Raw genomic sequence first — 23,062 nt, forward strand, 5'->3', positions numbered from 1 at the left:
AATTCGGTGGTGTCTTTTACGTATGTTTCCCTATTTTTAACCAAAGGTTGCAAGTATTTGTCTAATAATTGTCCTACAGGTTCATGCATGCTGCCCCTGGTAGATACAATTGGTCGTAGTGGTGGGTCCAGTAAGTTTTTGTGGATTTTTGGGACCATGTGTAACGTTGGACTTTTGGGATTGTCTTTGACTAAGAATTTTTTTGTTCTATCATTAATCACACCCATTTCATATGCCTTTTCAATGGTCGTTTTCAAGTTTTGTGAGATTTCCATAGTGGGGTTTTGTTCTAGTCTCATATATGTGTTGGTGTCATTAACATGTTCCAATACTTTTTGTTCGTACTTGTCCCGATCCATTATAACAATTGCACCTCCTTTGTCTGCTTTCGTGAAGATGATTTTTTCATTGGTGGATAGTTTTTTTGAGGGTGTCTAAATCCTTCTGTGTGATGTTTTTGTTTCTGTGCTGTTGAGGTTTTATTTTGGTTAGGTCTTGTTTCACCATTTGTTCGAAGATGTCTATGGTTTTGTGGCTGATAGGCGCTTGAAAGGAGCTTGTGGGTCGTAAACCTTGTAATTTGTCTGCTTCTTGTGTTGTGGGTTTTGGTAAAATGTTATCGAAAAAATGTCGTAGACGAAGTTTACGCATCAGTTTGAAGAAACTGACTTCAAGTTCTAGACTTGAGTTGTATGAGTCGGTACAAATGATGTTCCTTTTTGTAATAGTTGTTTTTCGTGGTAATTCAATGTATAGTTGCTTATGTTGATGACTAGTTGGTCTTTGGTCTTTTCTTCTTCTCCTTGTTGGAGCCTGTTGCGCTCCTCGTGATTGGTGCTTCTTTCTCCTTCTCTTTTTCTTTTATTCTGTCCTCGCCTGGGTCGCCTTTTTGTGCTTGACCCTGTTCCAAAAAATGATTTTGTTGAGTTTGGACTAGGACCGTTGGTTGGACAGTTTGTTCTGGGTCAATACTTGTGAATGGTTGTAAATTACTGGTTGTAGGTTGTTCACTTGGTTTAGTTGTTTGTGTTGTTTGTCTCCTTCTCTGTGTAGAGTCACTGTCCGAAGAGGATGTTTCAGTTTGGGATGTATATGGTTTGCTAGCTCTTTTTCTTGAATAAATCTCTGCCCAGGTGTAGACCTCGCCTAAACGGTAATCAAGAGTATCTCGTTTGTATTTGCAAATTTTTCTCTCATTCAAATCTTTACAAAGGACTGGAAACTGACCTTCATATTAAGAGAACAGACAGAAACAACATGCTACATTATAGTAGCTTCCATGAATACAATCTCAAGAGATTTTTACCTTTTTCACAAATGGCCAGAATAAAAAGAATCACGTCCGAACCGACCTTGATGCAAAAAAGGATAACAGAAATAGAAAATAAGTTCAAACAAAGAGGATATCCAATACACATCATAGAGGAATCTAAACAAAAGCTCGCACAAATTGACAGAATTACAACCAAGTCAGACAAGAGAGCAAACTAGGATAGTTGCCATATCCAAATTTTCAACATCGAGCAACAAATTTAAAAAGACCATACTTAAACATTGGCGAATGCTAACTCTGGAACCTGACTTCAACAACTGTTTTAAAGACCCACCGTTATTTGCGTTCACCAGAACCAAAAATATAGGTGAAATGATTCAACCGCAAACGGCCACGTCTGAAATCTTCAGAGGAACCAAACCATGCCACAATTGTGGACATTGTAATAACATTGTAAAAGGTAATAAAATCAATCACCCTATGAAAGGACAGGAAATCAAGCTCAGAGTTAATGCAACTTGTGATTCATCCAATGTAATATACGCACTAAAATGCCCCTGTGGCAAATTATACATTGGAAAGACTGAACGACGCATTAAAGTGAGAATCACAGAACATACGCCTAAAGAATGTGAAATCCACAGTTGCAATGCATTTCAAGGAAGAAAAGCATAATATTGCACAACTAAAATTTCTAATTTTGGAAAGTATCAAAAAGATTGAAGGCAGAGACAACACCAAATATTTACTACAAAGAGAAAATTCATGGATATATAGATTGTGTACACAGAAACCACACGGACTCAATGAAAGGACAGAATGCTCATGTTACTTGTAAACTTGCTCCAGTGCCTCTATTTGGTACAACTGTGTTTATTCACACTGTGATACACACACCCCACAACATGTACGATGTGACCATGATATAGCTCATCACACTAAGTCACACCATTGTTCTCTCTTTTTTCACTAAACTTAGGTTCGCGACTGCTATCAGACACCTAATATGTTATGTTATTTTAGTTCATGTTACCATGTTTTATTTTATTTCACTGGTTGACAACACTTTATTAAATATCATCGACACTAATAGAAGTCACAGGCAGATCCCGAAGAAGAGGTCCAATACAAGCCGGTTACACCACAGTCTTTTTTTTAGTTACTAGCGATCACGTGACCGCGATCGGTTTTTGAAAGCACAAACACAACATTGTTGCCGAAGTCGCAATGAATCAGAATGAACCCGTGTAGCGGTAATTCGGACCCATGTTCTTTAAACTACAGGTTAGTGTGCCCAAACCTAAGCTATTTAACTTTGCTTAGTACCCAACGGTTACACCCAGTTAGCAAACGCTAACTCTTTCCCCCCACTTTCTTTCATCCATATCCAGCGTTCCAACACAGAATACATAAAGACAGGCATGTAAGTCGTTCCACTGCATTTTTATTTTTTATTTGACTGTTTTCTGTTCGTTACATGACATTGAAACATGATAAACAGACGAATATGTTTGGGTTAGTGCAATCGGTTTTCTATTGTTAGTTATTTCATGTCACATGAACACATGCTTTACGTTCAGGAATAAGTGGTATTTATATATTTTTCTCAACAGTGTTATTCCCTGATGAAGGGCTGGAAGTGCAGCCCGAAACGCATTGGATACTATATATAATAATGATGCCTTATTGATGCAAATGTGAAACTACTCAAAAGGAACTCAATATGTTCAAATGAATTTTTTGTTGGAAAAGAAAAAGTTTACAAATAAATCAAGCAAACTTATGAACTAAACTGTGTGGAATCCTCGGATTATCCAAGAGGAGAAAAAGTGTTCCCAAAGGGATGGTCCCAGTGACCCACTGGAATCACGTTTTCGACACATACATCCAAAATGTAACAGTGTGACACCAAAGTTTGGCCTTTCCTGACCACGCTAAGGAACTCCAAGGCCTCTAAATTGCAAGTATTTTGAATAAAATATATAAACAACTGTCTAAAGAAAATAGCAATTCATATCTCTAACAGGTGGAGACGTTGGTTTATGGAAACATATTTTACAATATTGTTACTGAATGCATTTTTAACAGTTATTTAAAATGCATTACTGTTTCACTTTGTATGCTTTTGGGAAATGCAAATGTGTAGAATTTTTCATTTCCACTGAAGAAGAGAATTACGAGAACCTCGAAAGGCATTAGATATAGATTGCATATCAAGAGAAAATTTAAAATAATCTATGATTCTTTTTTAAAGAATATACACAATTGTTTAAAAACATTGAGTGGATTTAAATAATGGTATGGCTAGTTAGATGCTGCTGCGAGTGAATGATTATTAGGACATGGAGCTTTTTATTGCTTATATGCGACTCCCTGGAGCGACACCTAGCGTTGGATTTTATGTACTTTATGTACTTTTGTGTGTCTACTTCACTTTGGACCCTAAATGCCTCAAGTAGTGTTTATATCATTTTAAAGTGTTTATTGGGCAACATCGCAAAAAAATAGACACCCGCAATACTGCCAGGTTTTCTAATAAACTATTACTATTAAACCACTGATAATCCTACTTTGTAAACAGATCCACAAGAATGTATACTATAATATGGCCCCCGGAGGTCTAGGTCAGGTCACATGGGAAGGAGAGAGGCAACTAAATGAAAACAGCCATCTTCCATGTAGATTCACAATCCCTAACTCAATGACTCTGAAGTCTGTGCTCCGGAAGCAGGCCATTCCTGGACCTGAGAGCCCAATACTGAAGCCCTCTAAAAAGACTCACTTCATTTATCTCAATCAACATTTCACCAGTCTGTGTTCTTAGATTGTCCAAGAATGATCTGGCAATGTATCACTTCCACAATATAGGACTTTGATCATTAAAGAGATACCCATTCAAGCTCCCAACCTGGAATATTGCCCCCATCCAATTTAAATTGTATCTTCAGTCACATGAAGAGTTTCCTAAGCAGTTCTTAAAAAGATCGTACATACACTAGTCACCTCAAGAAGAGATATGGCAGCTCCCTTCTCACTGGCTGCCCTAGGACGCGAATAGCACCACTGAACCTTCCTTCAGTTGCATGGCTGGTCACTGACACAAGACCATACCACATCTGCAGCTGTTGAATTCAAGTTGCTCCACTCCATGGTCATTGTATTTACAGATCTGCCTACATACTTCTCAAAGCTCTGAAACTGAATTCCCTCCACCATTATAACCAAGTTGATAGTGTCAGGCAAAGAGAGCCTGCCGAGCAGCGCCAGCTATCTACAACTGGAAATAATTTGGTGGGACAAACCCTCTACTCCTACCACATCCTTTTCAGGTTTTGATCAAAAAGCCTGGAATGGAACAAAAGCAGGACCCATCCTTTATATTCTCCAAAAATCAACGGAAAAAACACCTGCTTCTGAATGAGTGGACCGTATGATTGGCTTCTGCACGCTTTAACACCCTGCTTACCACTTGCAATCTCTACTGGCATGCAGATGAAACTCTTCCATTGACGAGTCACATCAACATCTGACTAACTACCCACTCCTGGACTCTGTCTCCTTGTGTGCCACCCTTCTCCTGCTGCTAATCCCCAAAACTGGCAGATGCTTGTCTCAGCATGTCTCAGAACAATGCAAGCTGTACGTTTGTTTACCCTCTTGTCGTTTCAGGTCCTTTTGTTTCCCTGTAAAGTAATCTAAAAATATTTTGATCATGTCAACGCTATAGAAAAAGTTAAATAAAAACCATTTTAAAGGAGAGGATAACGGAGTAATTCTTCAGGGTGCAAACCAACGGGTGAGATACCATCTAGAGTTATTCCCACTATTATAACTCAAATTTCCTCGGGACTTCCCAAAACCTAAATATCTCCACGTAAAATTATTCACATAGATCTGCATTCAGTAATTAGTTGTATATTATTCATGTAAATCCTGAGGTGCTTGGACATGCCGTACATAGAAAACATATTGGAATGTAGGAAAATTATATGCATTATATGTGATCGAAAGGACACGTGACCAGGGCTTTGTCGGAGGGGTCAGAAACACTAGAACACTTAGAAAGGCGGGAGAATAGGGTATAGATACAGTGGAATAGAAGTATAATATTTCGCTCTCTCGCAGCTATCTCTCTCTCTCTCTCTCTCGCTCTCTCTCTCTCTCCATTACTCCACCCCCCTCCACCAGCGGTGGCTGATTCAGCTGCGTCTTTTTGGGGGCGATCAGTGCAGTTTGAGCACAGCAAAAATGAATGTTCATACTTCCTCTGCAACAAACACAATACTGCAAAAAGAACGGACCATTGCACAAAGATGAAGCAAAAAAGGAGCCCATGTTTGAATTTTCCACATTTTTGACGCAGGGGTAAACTGCGGCACTGTTTAAAACAGTTAAATCAAAACCTAAACAAAACAAACAGCACCACCCTAGAGGCATGTAATGCAATCTACTTCTGCATTGAACATCTGATGCAGGTACTGAGATGGCCACAGTACAACGGTACTCATCCACAGCACATTTAGTCATAATTCGATTTCCACAAAGCACGTTGCATAGTCTAAAGCTCAGAAATGCTATCAGGAGTAAGCTGGATCAGCATGATGCAGTACCTGAGGGTGGCTCCCTCAGTCTTTATCAGGTCGCCATCGTTGAGGTAAGTGTATCTTTCATCGCCTTCTCCGATCATTTCTTCACGAGGGGGGTTGCGTGGTAGTTTACTGATATTATACTTGATATCTGCAACAAAAACCAACATCATTGTCAATTTAGTGTGGTGCCTTAGTTCAAGGGTAACACAAAAATGTTTATGTTATGGTACACACACAAATCGTTTTTTTCTTGTGCCTTCTAGCTTGCACAATTATGTTGACCACGCTCATGGGTACAATCCTCAGATGCACTCCTAATACTTATGAAGAACACTCAACGATGCATTAAAATGCCTGCAGCTCTTTTACACACCTTTCACTCAGTTATTTGAGCTGTAGAAGAGAAACCTTTTAAAATGCATTATTAATATTATACGTTGGCCGCATTTCGGGCACAGAATTAAGATGTCATCGTATTTACCACGTGACTGATTCCCAGAGTCAAAAACTTGGCAGCAGAACATTCTAATACTACAGCAGAATGAGCAGTCCCAAGCATTCTTCATCGAGCTTTTGAGAACACCTTTGATGTAATTAGTGGCATTTTCTCTAAAACAGAGATATAATAGTATATTAATAAATTAAATCAAGAATGTCGAGTGGTACCATGGAAGGAGGTATGGTGGGGGCACATGCGAGAACGTGGGAGTAGAATGATACAAAACATTAACTTGTTTTTTCCATACTGTGCCATTTTGAATCCTTCAAGTTCTGTGTACCATAATTTCCGTTTACACATTCTGGGCTGCTGGAAACAGTACCTTTCAGAGGGAGCCGTTGCTGCTTACATCGTATGCATCACGGTGTGACACCTGACCATATTATGGGCCTTATATACCCACCAGTTACTTGGTCTAGCCATAGATCCATTCAGTTCTATCCAAATTACTTTGCCAGTGTTGTATTTGTGTTGTTAGAACAGAACCTTGATGTCAAGGTTCTGTTCTAAATGGGGAGGGCAGGTGGTTCAGAGGGAGGCAATGGAAGGTCACATATCATGGTGGGCTGAATAAAGAAGAACTTACCTGTTCCTGGTTATGTCTTTGACTTCATTTACAACACTTTTTTGGCAATGAGGCTTCTCACCCACTTCTACTTCTGTTTTGAGATGCACGTATTTTATGATTAATTATATCAATCTTTCTTTACAACTTGAACATGCACTTTATTGACTCTGAACAATGGGATTGTAAACTCATTGATCACTTTTGCCTTTGCTTGCATTATATTGTAACATGTATATAGTGCTTACTACCCCTTTGTGGGGCACTGAAGCGCTTACATACATGGTTAGCACGTGCCACCATGTAGAGCGATTAGCCATGAGGTGTTTTTTCTTTGTTTTGATTGATGTGGGAGGTGTTTTCATGTCGTGTGATAAACACCGAAGTGCAATTATCATGCTATGGGTGAAGACGCCTTTATTTAAGACAGTAACCGACAACCTGTCTTTTCCTTCCTGATGCAGCGGAGCGGGTAGGTGAGCCGGACTGCTCTGAGCGGGAGCAGGTGAGTATGGAGAGGTAATAGGTGCTGGGAATTGCTGACAAGTTACCGCTGGTCTTTGGGAAGGGTACGCAGACTCTGATGTTCTGTAGAGCTCTGCACTAAGAAATAGCTTGGGCGCTGTAGGCGCTCATAACACACCGCACGATTGGCATAATGTCAGAGCGCATGGTGAAGGCGCCAGCAGCTACGCAGGCAGATCTGGGGAACTTTTGAGTCTGTTGAATAACCTTGTCAAATGATACCTATTTCACGACTATGGGCTTACTTTAACCTGAACCATGCACACTTTCAATTTTAATGCTCTAGAGTCATGGCCTTAGCAACTAAACGTTGTGCCTACAAGCCCACACCCACATATTTTGTTGTTTGTTTTTTCCTTTTAATAAACAGCGACACTACGTTGAGTGTCCATGTACTCCGCTGCGGTCTGACGAAGCAGAAATTGAATCCTTAAGAGGGGAGCTGATACACACTCACCATGATGTTCAATCACTCTAACTAGTTACACAGAGGTTTTATATTCTAAATACAAATGAAGGCACACTTAGAATGTGATATGCATGGAATCATGTTGTTTTTATCACTTGTATAGATTCAAAGAGGTTGTGTACGGTGACACACACCCACTGGAATTAAAAGGACCATGTACCAATATTTCCATTTGGTTTTTTGATCCTTTTTGTTTGTACTCTAGGTTGGCTGCTTTTCTCCGGGGCAACGTCCTACCGAGAGTAGAGGTGGTATGTAGAACCACACCACACACTGTAGATAGTTTTCATTTAGTCACTAGGTTCTGAGGAATCACCAACTGATCTATTACAGACATTTTATAGGCAAGAAACATGTTGACCACTAAGGGGTAGAGCATACTTTGTCAGATTACAACAAAATAGTTGCCCTACTTCTTCTCTCCAGAGTGACCTCTCCAGAATAAAAAATAACTATATAGGATTCCCTTCCCTGTTTTAACCCACACACCAGATCTACATCTTACCAGGCCCCTCACAACCACGGCACCTATACGGCAAGAAACAAAAGATCTCCGATAAAGAGCCCCTTTATGGGTGCCCAAACGAGCATTGCAGCGCCAGCTCGACGAAAAGGAGACCCATATGATGAAGCAGGACACCTAGCTTACTGGGTGTGTGAGGGTCCGAGTTCCAAACGGAGGTATTCCCCACTTCCCCACCACTCTGAGTGCTCACTAGGTGGCCAACTTGCCACCCAGGAACACCGTCTTCTGGAAGACAGACTTTACCACGTAGTCTTTACAACATTGTGTTTAGAACGGCAATGCCTTTACCACGTATGAAATATCAAGAATATGACTGTACCACGAATATGCCTTTACAACAAAAGATAAATATATTTAAAGGTAAGTATATAAAGCAGAAAAGATGTTCAACATTCAGTTGGTGTTTTTGATTCAAGGCTCTTGAAAAAGGAAGGAGTGTCTGAAACGTGTTGAGCCGCGTACTTATCGATGGAAGGCATTGAGCTTTGTTGTGCTGCAAACACTTACTTAGGGAGTAACCCTGTGTGTGGGCGTCCTCACTGTGGCAAAACTTGTGCGATTGATGTTAGCGGCCTTGCCGGTCGCAAGGACGAACCGCCGCTTGAAAGCGGATCCTCGGCGCTCAGGGATCTGAGCAACGACATAGGAACAAAGGGCTCAAGAGTAAGTGACTTTGTATCGGCAACACCCGAAGAGCCAGCTTTTCTGTCATCACACTGTTGGAACACATTGATGTTATTTTTTAAATACAGCAGCATCCACTGAGAGACTATTTTAATGTGAACCCTGCAAATAACATAATGCACTGGGACTGCTCATCGTGGCATAAAGATACGCCCACTGGGGCGAGAAAATTTAATAAAGCAGACAAGATGTTCAACATTCAGTTGCTGTGTTTTTGATTCAAGGCTCGTGAAAAAGGACGGAGTGTCTGTAACGCGTTGAGCCGCGTACTTATCGATGGAAGGCATGGAGCTTCGTTGTGCTGCAAACACTTACCTTAGGGAGTAACCCTGAGTGTTGGCGTCCTCACTGTGGCAAAATTTGTGAGATTGATGTTAGCGGCCTTGCCGGTCGCGAGGACGAACCGCCGCTTGAAAGCGGATCCTCGGCGCTCAGGGGGTCTGAGCAATGACATAGGAACAAAGGGCTCAAGAGTAAGTGACTTTGTATCGGCAACACCCGAAGAGCCAGCTTTTCTGTCACCACACTGTTGGAATACATGGATGTTATTTTTTAAATACAGTAGCATCCACTGAGAGACTATTTTAATGTGAACACTGCAAATACCATAATGCACTGGGACTGCTCATCGTGGCATAAAGATACGCCCACTGGGGCGGGAAAATTTAATAAAGCAGAAAAGATGTTCAACATTCAGTTGCTGTGTTTTTGATTCAAGGCCCGTGAAAAAGGACGGAGTGTCTGAAACACGTTGAGCCGCATACTTATCGATGGAAGGCATGGAGTTATATTGTGCTGCAAACACTTACCTTAGGGAGTAACCCTGTGTGTGGGCGTCCTCACTGTGGCAAAACTTGTGAGATTGATATACATATATATCAATACTAATATTATAAAGAGGGAGCCCAAACCGTTGCGGCGGGTAAGCTCCGGAACCACAGTGCCAACCGGAACACCCAATATAGCGTTGGAAAGGAGAGTATCAGCAGATGGACATAGGCTATACACCAGCCCAACATATACATTAGAAGGGAAAAAGAACGTTTGTGACAAAGTAGTCCGTTGTGGGCATGTGCGTTCTGCTGTAAAGCAATGGGCTTGTGCATACAACGATGGGCGTGTGCATTCGGCAAAAGCCTGCGGTATTATACAGCTTGCGATAAACGTTCTGTGCCGGACTAGCGTTCACGAGTGGGCGTGCCCTTCGGCATTGTTGTGGGCGTGTGCCGTCAGACGCCGGAAGCATTCAGAAGCAGGAGTTGTGGCGTTTGCCGTTGACGCGATGTGGGGCGTCTAAGGGCACCGCGCCGTGTTTGGGGAGTGTGTGCATTTTGCGGCGATCGGGGCGTCGGCTGGAGTGGACACACACGTTCGCATATTGCGGCCAGGACAACAAACAGAAGAGCACACGCTCACCTTCAGCTGTACCGAACGAGGGCTTCTGAGCGGACGAACAGGCAAGTTTTGAAATAAATTTGTCTTGCCTATTACAACCATTGCAGACATTCTATTTCATCCCCGGACAAGGTCGGGACGGGCCACTAGTGTGTATATGTATATATATATTTCATCACGAGGACAGGAAACCCAATTGAAGACAGCCACGAGAGGATGACATAAACAGTCGGTTTAATGTAGGCTTGCATGGCAGCTTTTCACAACAGCATGTACACTCTTTACTTAGTCCTCGCCAAACGCGTTTCGAGAGCATCCTGCTCTCTTCTTCAGTGGCGTGTGTTGAAATAAAAGCAGCGCCAGTGCTGATGCACAGTTCAACTTAATCACCTGCCTCCAAAAGGGGGCGTGGCCGACACCACGACCTTCTGGAGATTGTAGTTCATTTCGGTGTCCCATGTGGGCGCGCTGTTTATTCAGTGAAACCAAAATTATTTCCCAAGTGGGCTGAGGTTGCCACACAGTCCGAGAGCTGCCCTGCTTTGTAGCCTCACATAACGCTCGAGCGAGTGTCTCCCTGTAAAGGCACCAGCTCGGAACCTCTTCCTTGCTCGAGAAAGACTCCCACTGGAGCCTGCTCAGGACCCACAGCTGTAGTGGTGGGCTGTCTTCGCGACCGGGAAGCAGCTGTCTATAATTCATCACGAGGACAGGAAACCCAATTGAAGACAGCCACGAGAGGATGAAATAAACAGTCGGTTTAATGTAGGCTTGCACGGCAGCTTTTCACAACAGCATGTACACTCTTTACTTAGTCCTCGCCAAACGCGTTTCAAGAGCATCCTGCTCTCTTCTTCAGTGGCGTGTGTTGAAATAAAAGCAGCGCCAGTGCTGATGCACAGTTCAACTTAATCACCTGCCTCTAAAAGGGGGCGTGGCCGACACCACAACCTTCTGGAGATTGTAGTTCATTTCGGTGTCCCATGTGGGCGCGCTGTTTATTCAGTGAAACCAAAATTATTTCCCAAGTGGGCTGAGGTTGCCACACAGTCCGAGAGCTGCCCTGCTTTGTAGCCTCACATAACGCCCAAGAGAGTGTCTCCCTGTAAAGGCACTAGCTCGGAACCTCTTCCTTGCTCGAGAAAGACTCCCACTGGAGCCTGCTCAGGACCCACAGCTGTAGTGGTGGGCTGTCTTCGCGACCGGGAAGCAGCCGCCTATAATTCATCACGAGGACAGGAAACCCAATTGAAGACAGCCACGAGAGGATGAAATAAACAGTCGGTTTAATGTAGGCTTGCATGGCAGCTTTTCACAACAGCGTGTACACTCTTTACTTAGTCCTCGTCAAACGCGTTTCGAGAGCATCCTGCTCTCTTCTTCAGTGGCGTGTGTTGAAATAAAAGCAGCGCCAGTGCTGATGCACAGTTCAACTTAATCACCTGCCTCTAAAAGGGGGCGTGGCCGACACCACAACCTTCTGGAGATTGTAGTTCATTTCGGTGTCCCATGTGGGCGCGCTGTTTATTCAGTGAAACCAAAATTATTTCCCAAGTGGGCTGAGGTTGCCACACAGTCCGAGAGCTGCCCTGCTTTGTAGCCTCACATAACGCCCAAGAGAGTGTCTCCCTGTAAAGGCACTAGCTCGGAACCTCTTCCTTGCTCGAGAAAGACTCCCACTGGAGCCTGCTCAGGACCCACAGCTGTAGTGGTGGGCTGTCTTCGCGACCGGGAAGCAGCCGCCTATAATTCATCACGAGGACAGGAAACCCAATTGAAGACAGCCACGAGAGGATGAAATAAACAGTCGGTTTAATGTAGGCTTGCATGGCAGCTTTTCACAACAGCGTGTACACTCTTTACTTAGTCCTCGTCAAACGCGTTTCGAGAGCATCCTGCTCTCTTCTTCAGTGGCGTGTGTTGAAATAAAAGCAGCGCCAGTGCTGATGCACAGTTCAACTTAATCACCTGCCTCCAAAAGGGGGCTCAGGGGTCTGAGCAATGACATAGGAACAAAGGGCTCAAGAGTAAGTGAATTTGTATTTGCAACACCCGAAGAGCCAGCTTTTCTGTCACCACACTGTTGGAATACATTGATGTTATTTTTTAAATGCAGCAGCATGGGGCGCTAGAGGGCGCACTGCGGGATGGCTGGCTGATCTGTCGGCTCCGCCGGACGGACGCGACCTTAAAGGCCTTCTCGCCCCTTTCATCGGCTGATACCGCTGAATAACAGACAGCGGCCGGCGTCGGAATATGGGGCCGACACGACGGTGTAACTTCTGTGCCAGATAGCGAGCCACAAACCGAGAAAGCTGCGGAAAAGCGATATACCGCCGGAGCGGTTTCAAAATGGCCGCGCCTGGCGGCTGCCGGCTTTCGAACAAACTCTCGCCCCACAAGTGCTGAAAACGGCCCAGCAGACGGAATCCAAGCAGACCACTGGTGCCGAGCGGAGCGCGGAGCAGCGGACTACCGTCTACCGGGGATTGAAGCGGGGCGCTTGAATTTTGGCGATGCGTTCCACCGCGAGCAAGATGGCGGCGGCGGTGGAACGCACGAGACCGGCGACACTGGCCGACCACACAGCAGGCGAGATGGAACCTCGGCTCACGGTGGTGTAGCGGCTGACATCGAGGACCGTCCCCACAAGGTGAGACTACCCAGCGGTAGACACCGTAGTAGCCGACCTGCTGCCCCCTGCATCGCGCAACAAAAGCCCTGAGAGCTCGAGGAAGGCGCGTAGTGCGCTTCCATTACCGATGCATGCTGCAATTCCTTTGTTGCCGTGAAGACACGCACTTGCAACACAGCGCTCCACTGCCGGCCCATAACTACAAACGCAACTACACACTACGACAGTCCGCTGCAGGCTTACTCAACCGAGGGTCACTGGGTAAGCAGCGCCGACAGAAACGTGCCCAGAAATCGCCACAGCCGATGAGCAGGCGTACCCCGAGGTGGGGGGCTCAGACACCAGCGTGACGCTGCACTCAGACGACCAACAAACCCACGGCCAGCAGCCCGCAAACGACAGGACAAACCACGCCACTGCCGCAGAGGAACATGGGGAAGCCGGAGAAGCAACAGACCAAGCTCCCATTTGAAACCAGGAAACAGCCAAAAAATGTGTCGACCACCCCAGAGGTTGACGGCGAAGGAGAAGTGGCGGAGGGGTCGGCCGTGGAGTCAGTGCTCCGCGCAATCCAGCAAAGCTTGCAGGAAATGAACGGGAAACTGGACAATGTGATGCAGAGGGTGGACAATATGGCGGCTAAAATAGAGAAGCATGACGGGCGGATAGTGGAAGCAGAACAGAGGATTTCGAATGTGGAGGACGAGCATAAAACCACGTCGAAAGTATGCAGGGGACTGGAGAAAACAGTGGAGACCCTACGCGCCAAGGTGGAGGATCAGGAAGCCAGGTCCAGGCGGAACAACCTCCAAATTTCAGGCCTGCCGGAATCCACCAACACTGGGAAGATGGAAACATATGTCGAAACGCTCCTGAAAGAAATCTTTGGCGCCGACAAACTATCGCCGGTGTTTCTGATTGAACGAGCTCACCGCTCACTGGCTCCTGTACCGAAGCCGGGTGCTGCCCCGCGAATGATCATAGCACGCACGCTCAACTACAGGGACAGGGACACGGTCCTGAGGCTCGCTAGAGACATGGGCAAGATCACTTATCAGGGGAGCACTCTGGAATTTTACCCCGACCACACCATGGCGGTACAGCTGGCGCGGAAAGAATTTGCTCCGGTGAAAAAGAAACTACGGGACCTGGGTCTCGAATACGCCATGCTGTACCCTGCAAAACTCAAAATAACGAACATGGGTAAACCGGTCATTTTGCCGACGGTACAAGCAGCTCATGAATTTCTCAAGCAGCAGGGAAAGCGGCGAAAGGCTCAGGAACGAGCGGAACCGACAAGCGATGTGGAGTGAAGAGTGATGCCGAACTGAATATTTGATACCACCGGACCTGCCACTAGACTCTACTGGGCCTCCGGATCCGGCGGCTCGCTTAAGATGGCCTGCCACGTGGTGCTCTGCTGGTTACTGTGAGACGCGAGACGGCATGCTAGCTACATCAGCGGAGGGCCCGAGGTGGGAATTCACGCAGTGAGTACATGGAGGGTAGGCGGTTCCCGGAGGGGGTGCAAAAAGTCCCCGGGATCGGGAGGTTGACTTGCTCCCCTAACAGTCAAATATGTTCCGGGGGTGCGAACACTGGCAGGCCCTCGGGCCGGACCTTGCCGTTTACACGGACTTCTGCTACCTTGTGAGACTGGGCCGTATCAGACTATGATATTCATGATCACTCGGTGTAATCTACTTCCTTTTTGATGGCGGGTGGAGGGAGAGGGATGAAGTGCCTTACACACGACATTACAGACGACATAGGCGTCCGTCCACGTCCACTACGTGGATGGAGATGTGTAGCCCTGGCGACACCCCCAGGCGGGTGCGCCCCACACTAAGTTCTCAACTGAGTTTATTGTTTGTTAAGGGATGGCTTTGGCAATGTTCGGGTGCTAAAGTGGGAGGGGGAGAGAGGGGGATCCGGAAGTGTCTGTGTTACAAACTCTGTGTCTAAGAAGCATGGCGACCTCCTTAACCATACCTAATCAAGCGAATTTTGCTTTGCGTCACACCGCCCTGAGGTGGATTTCGCACTAAACACTCCACAGTTCAGTTAATGCACTGCACCGAACAGTGCAACTGCTCCTCATGTATCCTATAGTTAGATATACCAACATCAATGTCGAGAATTAACACATTGTCTCTTCTCACGTGGAATATTAGAGGGCTAGGTAACCCGAAAAAGATCAGGCAGATGTTTGCTTACTTTGACAGATTACATGTGGACATAGTGTTTTTACAGGAAACGCACCAGGCTACCACGACCACACCTACACTGGGTAATAGATGGGCAGAATCGGTCACCAGCTCGAACTACTCGACCTACTCTAGAGGGGTCAGTATCCTGATACGTAAGGGAACGCACTTCGACATCACGAGCGTAAGCAGAGACACAGAGGGTAGGAGTGTGCTTGTGGAGGGGAGAATAAGAGGGCAGAGGGTCATGTTGCTGAACACTTATGGCCCCAATGTGGATGACCCGGGGTTCTACAGAAAACTATGGCAGACGATTGCAGACAAACACATGGATCACGTGCTGTGGGGGGGGACTTTAATGTAACACTACAAGACCAATTAGACCGAGCCGCACACACTTCGGAACAACATAGCAATGCGAGGCACATGCTGGAGGGACGCAATGGATGACCTCCGACTAACTGACATATGGAGGGATGGTAACCCGGGGGTCACAGCTGCGACTCACATAAACGCGGCAAACAATAGCTGGGCAAGACTAGACTATTGGCTGGGTACAAGGGAGGTACTAACATGGGTTAAGCACATTTCACATCTGCCCAGGACATTGTCAGATCACAACCCAGTGTTGCTATAAATTGCGGTCCCGCATTACGAGCCGCCACCCTTCACCTGGCGCTTCAACGCGGCTGCCCTAAAGGACCCAGTATATGTCGCCTCTATTCATACAGCAATAGTGGATTACTTTACGACAAACGGCCCGACGACTGACGACCCATGTCTTCTTTGGGAAGCTTTCAAGGCCACAATAAGGGGGGTGTGTATTAGTACGTCATCAGGTATACTGAAGGATATTAGGCAACAGCTACGCACACGCGAGGAAGCCATACAAGGACTGGAGCAGGCCTACACGCACACGGGGGACACTAGGGTGCTGGGTGAAATACAGACCCTTCTGACTGAACACAGAAAGTTCGCCTCGGACGAACTTAACTATGTCTCTAAGCGGGCGACAGCCAGGCGCTATGGGGAGGGAGGCAGACCAGGCAAGGCGCTGGCGGACAAGATTTGCTCGGGGAAAGCGCCGCAACATATAACAGCCATATGTAAGGCCACAGGGGAGAAGGTGAGCGACGTAAAAGGAATTACAAAGGAATTCATGGCACATTACAGTGCCCTGTATGAAGCACGCCCCTCACTCTCACGAGAAGACTTGCTCGCCTATATGGCAGATGTGGAGATAGCGTGGCTATCAGATGGCCACAGAGCATACTTAGCGAGACCAGTCACGGTAGAGGAGGTTACTGATACCATTAAGCGACTACCAAACAACAAAGCACCGGGGCCAGATGGGTTTGTGACAGAATTCTACAAAGAATATGCGGACCTACTTGCACCTCACTTGGTACGGCTATACGGGGCAGCACACGAGGCCCAGACCCTGCCGGAATCCATGAGGGAAGCCTTAATCATCGCGCTCTTAAAGCCGGGTAAGGAAGAAGATAAATGTGACTCATATCGCCCCCTGTCCCTATTAAATGTGGATACGAAAATAATAGCTAGTCTGCTGGCTGACAGGCTAAAACCACTTATGCCCCTCCTGATTAGGCCAGACCAATCTGGATTTATACCAGACAGAGCAACCACACATAACACGCGCACTCTATTTGCCCTGGCACACTATTTAACCCCCGACACGAAAGCAGTGGCAGTCCTACTGGATGCTGCCAAGGCGTTCGACACCATAGGATGGTCCTTCATTCAAGCGGTTCTAGTACGAATGGGGTTTCCCTTGATGTTTCTAGGGTGGATCTCTATGTTATATACGAATCTGTCAGCACGCATCAGAATAAACAGATATATTTCAGAGCCTATCCGGATATGCAGAGGCACAAGGCAGGGCTGCCCGCTCTCGCCGATGCTCTTTGCGCTAGTACTAGAGCCACTAGCCTGTAAAATCAGGCAGCACCATCATTACTCGGCCATACAGATGCCATCACGCCCAATACACATATCACTGTACGCTGATGACATGGTGCTTTATGTCAAGAACCCAGCACAGCACCTAAATCCGCTGTTGCGGGAATACATTAAATTCGGGAGCCACTCTGGACTACAAATCAACTGGGACAAGTCTCTCATCCTAGCACTGACAGACAGTACACGCCCCACTCCCCTGGACTACCCACTCTAATGGCAAGAGGAACCTACGAAGTACCTAGGGGTATGGTTTCACAGGGATCCGGAAACAGTCATACGCACTAACTATGGGCGGGCTATAGCGTCCTTGGAAGATAAAATTAGAAGATGGAATAAACTTCCGTTGTCCCTAGCAGACAGGACTGCCATTGTAAAAATGGTGCTCCTGCACAAGTTCCTATACTTATTCAACAACATACCAATTAAGCCACCGGCTGCTGTCTTCCGCAACATTAACACTTTAGTGGTCAGCTTGCTCTGGGCCGGAAAGCAGGCGAGAATGGAATTGCACACTATGACACTCCGGTATGCAAGGGGGGGCTTCAAGGTACCGGACTTCTATCTTTACTACTTGTGCGCTCAGGCGCAATTCGCGCATTACTGGCACCACGAAGTACCCTTCTTGACACACGTAGCGGTGGAAGCAGGGGACACGGATCCAATACCACTAGCAAACATACTTCTACACAAACGCCCCAGGCTACACGACCGGGACATCAACACGGTAGACACTACCACGGAGGCCTGGAGACTGATGGGTAAGGCTGCTGATGCTCTGCCGCTGTACGCACCGGCACTTCCACTGGCTCATCACCCAAGTATCTCCGTCACACAAGAAAAGGTAGGCATGAATCTGCTGAAGTGGGTGGGTATAGATAAAATGGGTGACCTTTATCTTAATGGGAACTTTCAAACGTTAGATAAACTGCAATACATCAGCAACCCGTCACTCTTATTCAGCTTTAACTACTATAGGCTACAGAGGGCACTTAAGGAACACTACCCTACACACCCAGAGGAACCGACGACACTAGCACCACTACAACTTCTGCTCACCACACCCACGGCATCTCACCTGGTATCTAAGTTATACACGAGCTTACAAAGCGCCATAGGGGGTGGCACTGACAAGGCTAGAGACAGGTGGGGAGCGGGTTTGGAAGCACCCCTCACTGATGAAGAGTGGGCGTCTACATGCATGCTTACTGACATGTTGACACCGAATGGTAATCTGAGGATCATTCATTATTAATATCTGCATCAGGTGTATTATACGCCTCTGAGGCTGTACAGATATGGACTGAAAGAAGACTCTAAGTGCAGCAGGTGTCAACAAGATGAGGCGGATTTCATGCATCTGGCATGGCACTGTAGCAAGGTGGCGGGCTATTGGGAACAAGTGGTGCAGACGTTGAATGAAATGTTGGGCTCTTCCTTGAAATGTGATGCTAAAATTTGCCTTTTGGGTATTGTGCCGCAGCTGAGAGCGAGACGGCGTAAGTTCTGCGCAGTAGCGTTATTACTGGCCAAACGGAGGGTGTCCCTACACTGGAACAGTAGAAGGGGTCCGGCGGTCAAAAGCTGGTTAGAAGACATGACTTATTGCCACGACACACTGACCACGTATGAGGAGGGGCTACCGCTCAGATCCCGGCCCAGGGACTACTGGGAGTACCTGAGAAACTATTTATTGGAACATGGAACCACAGAGGAAGGAATTGGCAATGACTAGATGCAGTACGTAGAGGGTGATTGACTACTAAACACAACTATAATGGTATGGCGAGAGGGGAGAGGATGCTGTGACGCAGATTAATAGTTACTGATGGACACTTCTGAGTTACTTTCATGGTTGGTTGGATTTCAGTTACCTTTGGGAGAAAATACTTACCAAAAAAGTAAGAACCCAGGCGAGTTTATGAACTAATGTGGCACTTCCTAATGGCACTGTGATTATATTGTAAAACGCCGCCAGTACTCAGGATGTCGCCTGATGGGCTGTGTACGAGAATAACGGGCCCACTTGGGCGCACGAAATGTAGCCGGCCACATTTGGTTGTAGGCGTATCACATGTACTATGTTTTATTCTGTGATGAGTGCAATAAACATCTTACACCAAAAAAAAAATACAAAAAAAAATACAGCAGCATCCACCGAGAGACTATTTTAATGTGAACACTGCAAATACCATAATGCACTGGGATTGCTCATCGTGGCATAAAGATACGCACACTGGGGCGGGAAAATTTAATAAAGCAGAAAAGATGTTCAACATTCAGTTGCTGTGTTTTTGACTCAAGGCTCGTGAAAAAGGACGGAGTGTCTGAAACGCGTTGAGCCGCATACTTATCGATGGAAGGCATGGAGTTACATTGTGCTGCAAACACTTACCTTAGGGAGTAACCCTGTGTGTGGGCGTCCTCACTGTGGCAAAACTTGTGAGATTGATATACATATATATCAATACTAATATTTAAAGAGGGAGCCCAAACCGTTGCAGCGGGTAAGATCCGGAACCACAGTGCCAACCGGAACACCCAATATAGCGTTGGAAAGGAGAGTATCAGCAGATGGACATAGGCTATACACCAGCCCAACATATACATTAGAAGGGAAAAAGAACGTTTGTGACAAAGTAGTCCGTTGTGGGGCGTGTGCGTTCTGCTGTAAAGCAATGGGCTTGTGCATACAACGATGGGCGTGTGCATTCAGCAAAAGCCTGCGGTATTATACAGCTTGCGATAAGCGTTCTGTGCGGGACTAGCGTTCACGAGTGGGCGTGCCCTTCGGCATTGTTGTGGGCGTGTGCCATCAGAGACGCCGGAAGCATTCAGAAGCAGGAGTTGTGGCGTTTACCGCTGACGCCATGTGGGGCGTCTAAGGGCACCGCGCCATGTTTGGGGAGTGCGTGCATTTTGCCGCGATCGGGTCGTCGGCTGGAGCGGACACACACGTTCGCATATTGCGGCAAGGACAACAAACAGAAGAGCACACGCTAACCTTCAGCTGTACCGAACGAGCGGACGCACAGGCAAGTTTTGTAATAAATTTGTCTTGCCTATTACAACGGTTGCAGTCATTCTATTTCATCCCCGGACAACGTCGGGACGGGCCGCTAGTGTGTATGTATATATATATATATATATATATATATATAACTTCTGCAGCTGAGAAACAATGGCCAGCACCTGCGGGAAGGATTTACGTTCTTTTATTGAACAGGTGTAAAAACAGACGCGCTTTGGAAAGCTCCTTCATCGACTGGCTATTGTTTCTCAGCATCAGCAGTAATTTACAACCGCAAGTTCATCCTTGCGCGGTTTAGCACCCACCCATGAGTGCAAAGGCCATCTGGTGGCCAAGGAGCATGTATATATAGAAGAAAAGCATGATTCTGCAAAACACCAAGGAAAAATATTAAGAAATCAAATGTATGAAATAACTGTGCATTTACAAGGTATTATAGACGATGGAGTCCGTGAAAGAGGGTTGAAAAAATATTGTTAACCTATTACAGTGCTCATTGACAAAATCAGAATGCAATGAAGCTTGGAAAGCCTGCAAACATGTCATCATGGCGATGTTATTATCACTAGTGAGCCTACCTCATTGAAGTCCTTTGTAGATGAATTGATGTTCAAAACGCCTGTAAATTACAGCTCTGTTATCCATATGATAAAGACCCTGTGGTAGGTTGAAACGCGTTATATTGGTTTACTCTCTGAAATAAAGGAGACTGGATTTCACTCCGTCATTGGGGGTTTGTTTTCTTCCGGAGTGGGGAGAAATGTCCTTTTTGAATTATATATATTTTCACTGAAAAAACCAAAGGCTACAGAGACATTATAGTTAGGAAAAAGACTTAAAAAACCTTTGATATTCATTGTAAGACACAAGGGTTACAGGGATTTTATAGTTAGGCTGACATTTCACTTGTACAAAACCAGAGAAATTCAACTGTTATAGTTATCTGAGAACTGGTCAGTGGCATCTCTTAGATATCTCAAGCTAACTATAACGTCCCGGTAACCTTTGTTTTTTTCAGTGAATTTCTAACGTTTTTTAAATTCTATTTCCTAACTATAAATCATCCTTGTAACCTTTGTTTTTTTTCAGAGACTTTCTAAGATTTTATTATTTCTATATCTTAACTATAACGTCTCTGTAACCCTTGGTGTTTTTCATTGAATTTCTAAGGTTTCTTAAATTGTATTTCCTAACTATAAAGCACCTTTAAGCTTTTTTTTCAGTGAATTTCAATGGTTTTTTACATTTTATTTGTAACCTGTCGAGGTTTAAATCATGTGAAATGAGAATCATGCTAGAATGAATCCTGATCCTTGTATTTATCCAAGGACAGGCCATCGTTTTGTGCAACACCTCTACCCAACTGGAGTTCTTTTTACTGGCTAATTAGTAAGTGCTACCTAGTTGGGTAATGTATAGTGCATCTCCTACACTACAGCTGCATAATGGGCACTGTGGAGGTGTCTGCAACTTTGCCAATGCGAGTGTTGTTTCAAAGTCTTCAACAGATAACTTTAGAAGGTGGAACTGCAAAGAAAACATACTTGAATGATTTGTCTCTTTTACTATGGAGAGGGGTATGTGCGCCGCCCTTTCCTGGGTCGATTTCAGCCCCGGAGTCTCATGGTCACCGCATTCTCAGCCGGCTTCCCGCCTCGTGTGGGAGCTGGTTTTGCTCGGACAGACAGGGGAGGGGGCAGCTCCCTGTCTGTCAGAGCAAATGTTTCCATCTGTTTCCCTGCATGCATATTTGCGTACAGAGCAACAGAAGGAAATTCTGCTTTCTGCGAGCCGGAGCTGTTTTGACAGCCCCGGCTTGCAGAAAGCGAAGTTGTCTTGCTTTTGCATAGTGGGAGCTGTGAGTTTCCACCAAGCAAAAGCAAACAGCTACCTCCCTAGGGTGGGCACCTCAGGAGGTAGCAGGGGGCAAGCCCTGGGGCGTGGCAGTCCCCAGGGCAATAAATGGGTCCACGATGGGGGCTGTGTGGCCCCCCTCCATCGTACAATGTTGCTGCGGGAGGTGGTGGTGGTCCCCAGGGTCCGTGACAGGCCCCTTTATTCATTTATTTCAGCCTCGGGGAGGTGGGGGTGTCCGGGGCTGCGAGGGGCCATGCACCAACACCCTCTAAATTCAATAAATTTCCCCAAGGATGTGACGGTCCCCGTAGCTGTGGGTGGGGGAGGTGTGTGCGGGCTCCCCACATTGATGTCATTACATATTGTAAAGTTACCCAGGGAGGTGGCAGTCCCCAGGCCCCCACAATTATTTCAACATGTGCCCCAAAGAGGTGGCGTCTCTGGGATGCGGCGGGCCTGCCTGTATATTTTTATAGTGCCGACGGGAGGTGGCGGAACTGGGGGCCACGTGGGTCCCCTGCAATAATTTACCTTCATTTGCCCCACAGAGGTGGTGGTCACAGGGGCGTGGAGATAGTCGCAAAGCACTCCCCATTATTTATATATTTCCTAATGCCTCCAGGAGCTGGCCCTCCTGGGGCTTAAGATTACAAAGCATGGGAGCCCACACTTCTTTTTCTTAGTATTTTTGGGCAGTAAATGTTATCTATATACTCCGTTTACTCATATCTGTGAAGAAACCTGGCTCTGAGAGGTAATTGTCAGTACAATGCATTGTGGGAAGGAAAGCTCGCAATTTTTAAGGAAGAGGCCTCTTTTTTCTCTATTTG

General features: G+C 46.0%; 1 protein-coding gene across 1 annotated transcript in view; it reads right to left on the reverse strand.

Moving 5' to 3' along the window:
• The window catches only part of LACTB2 (lactamase beta 2), a 191,315-nt gene that overhangs the window by 132,048 nt on the left and 36,205 nt on the right, over window positions 1-23,062 (reverse strand). The window contains exon 3 of the mRNA XM_086965862.1: window positions 5,884-6,010. Coding sequence (XP_086821988.1) covers window positions 5,884-6,010 — 127 coding nt within the window. The remainder of the gene's footprint in view (window positions 1-5,883; window positions 6,011-23,062) is intronic.

The sequence above is a fragment of the Lissotriton vulgaris genome, chromosome 4_1 (assembly GCF_964263255.1).
Source record: "Lissotriton vulgaris chromosome 4_1, aLisVul1.2, whole genome shotgun sequence".
Lineage (NCBI taxonomy): Eukaryota > Metazoa > Chordata > Amphibia > Caudata > Salamandridae > Lissotriton > Lissotriton vulgaris.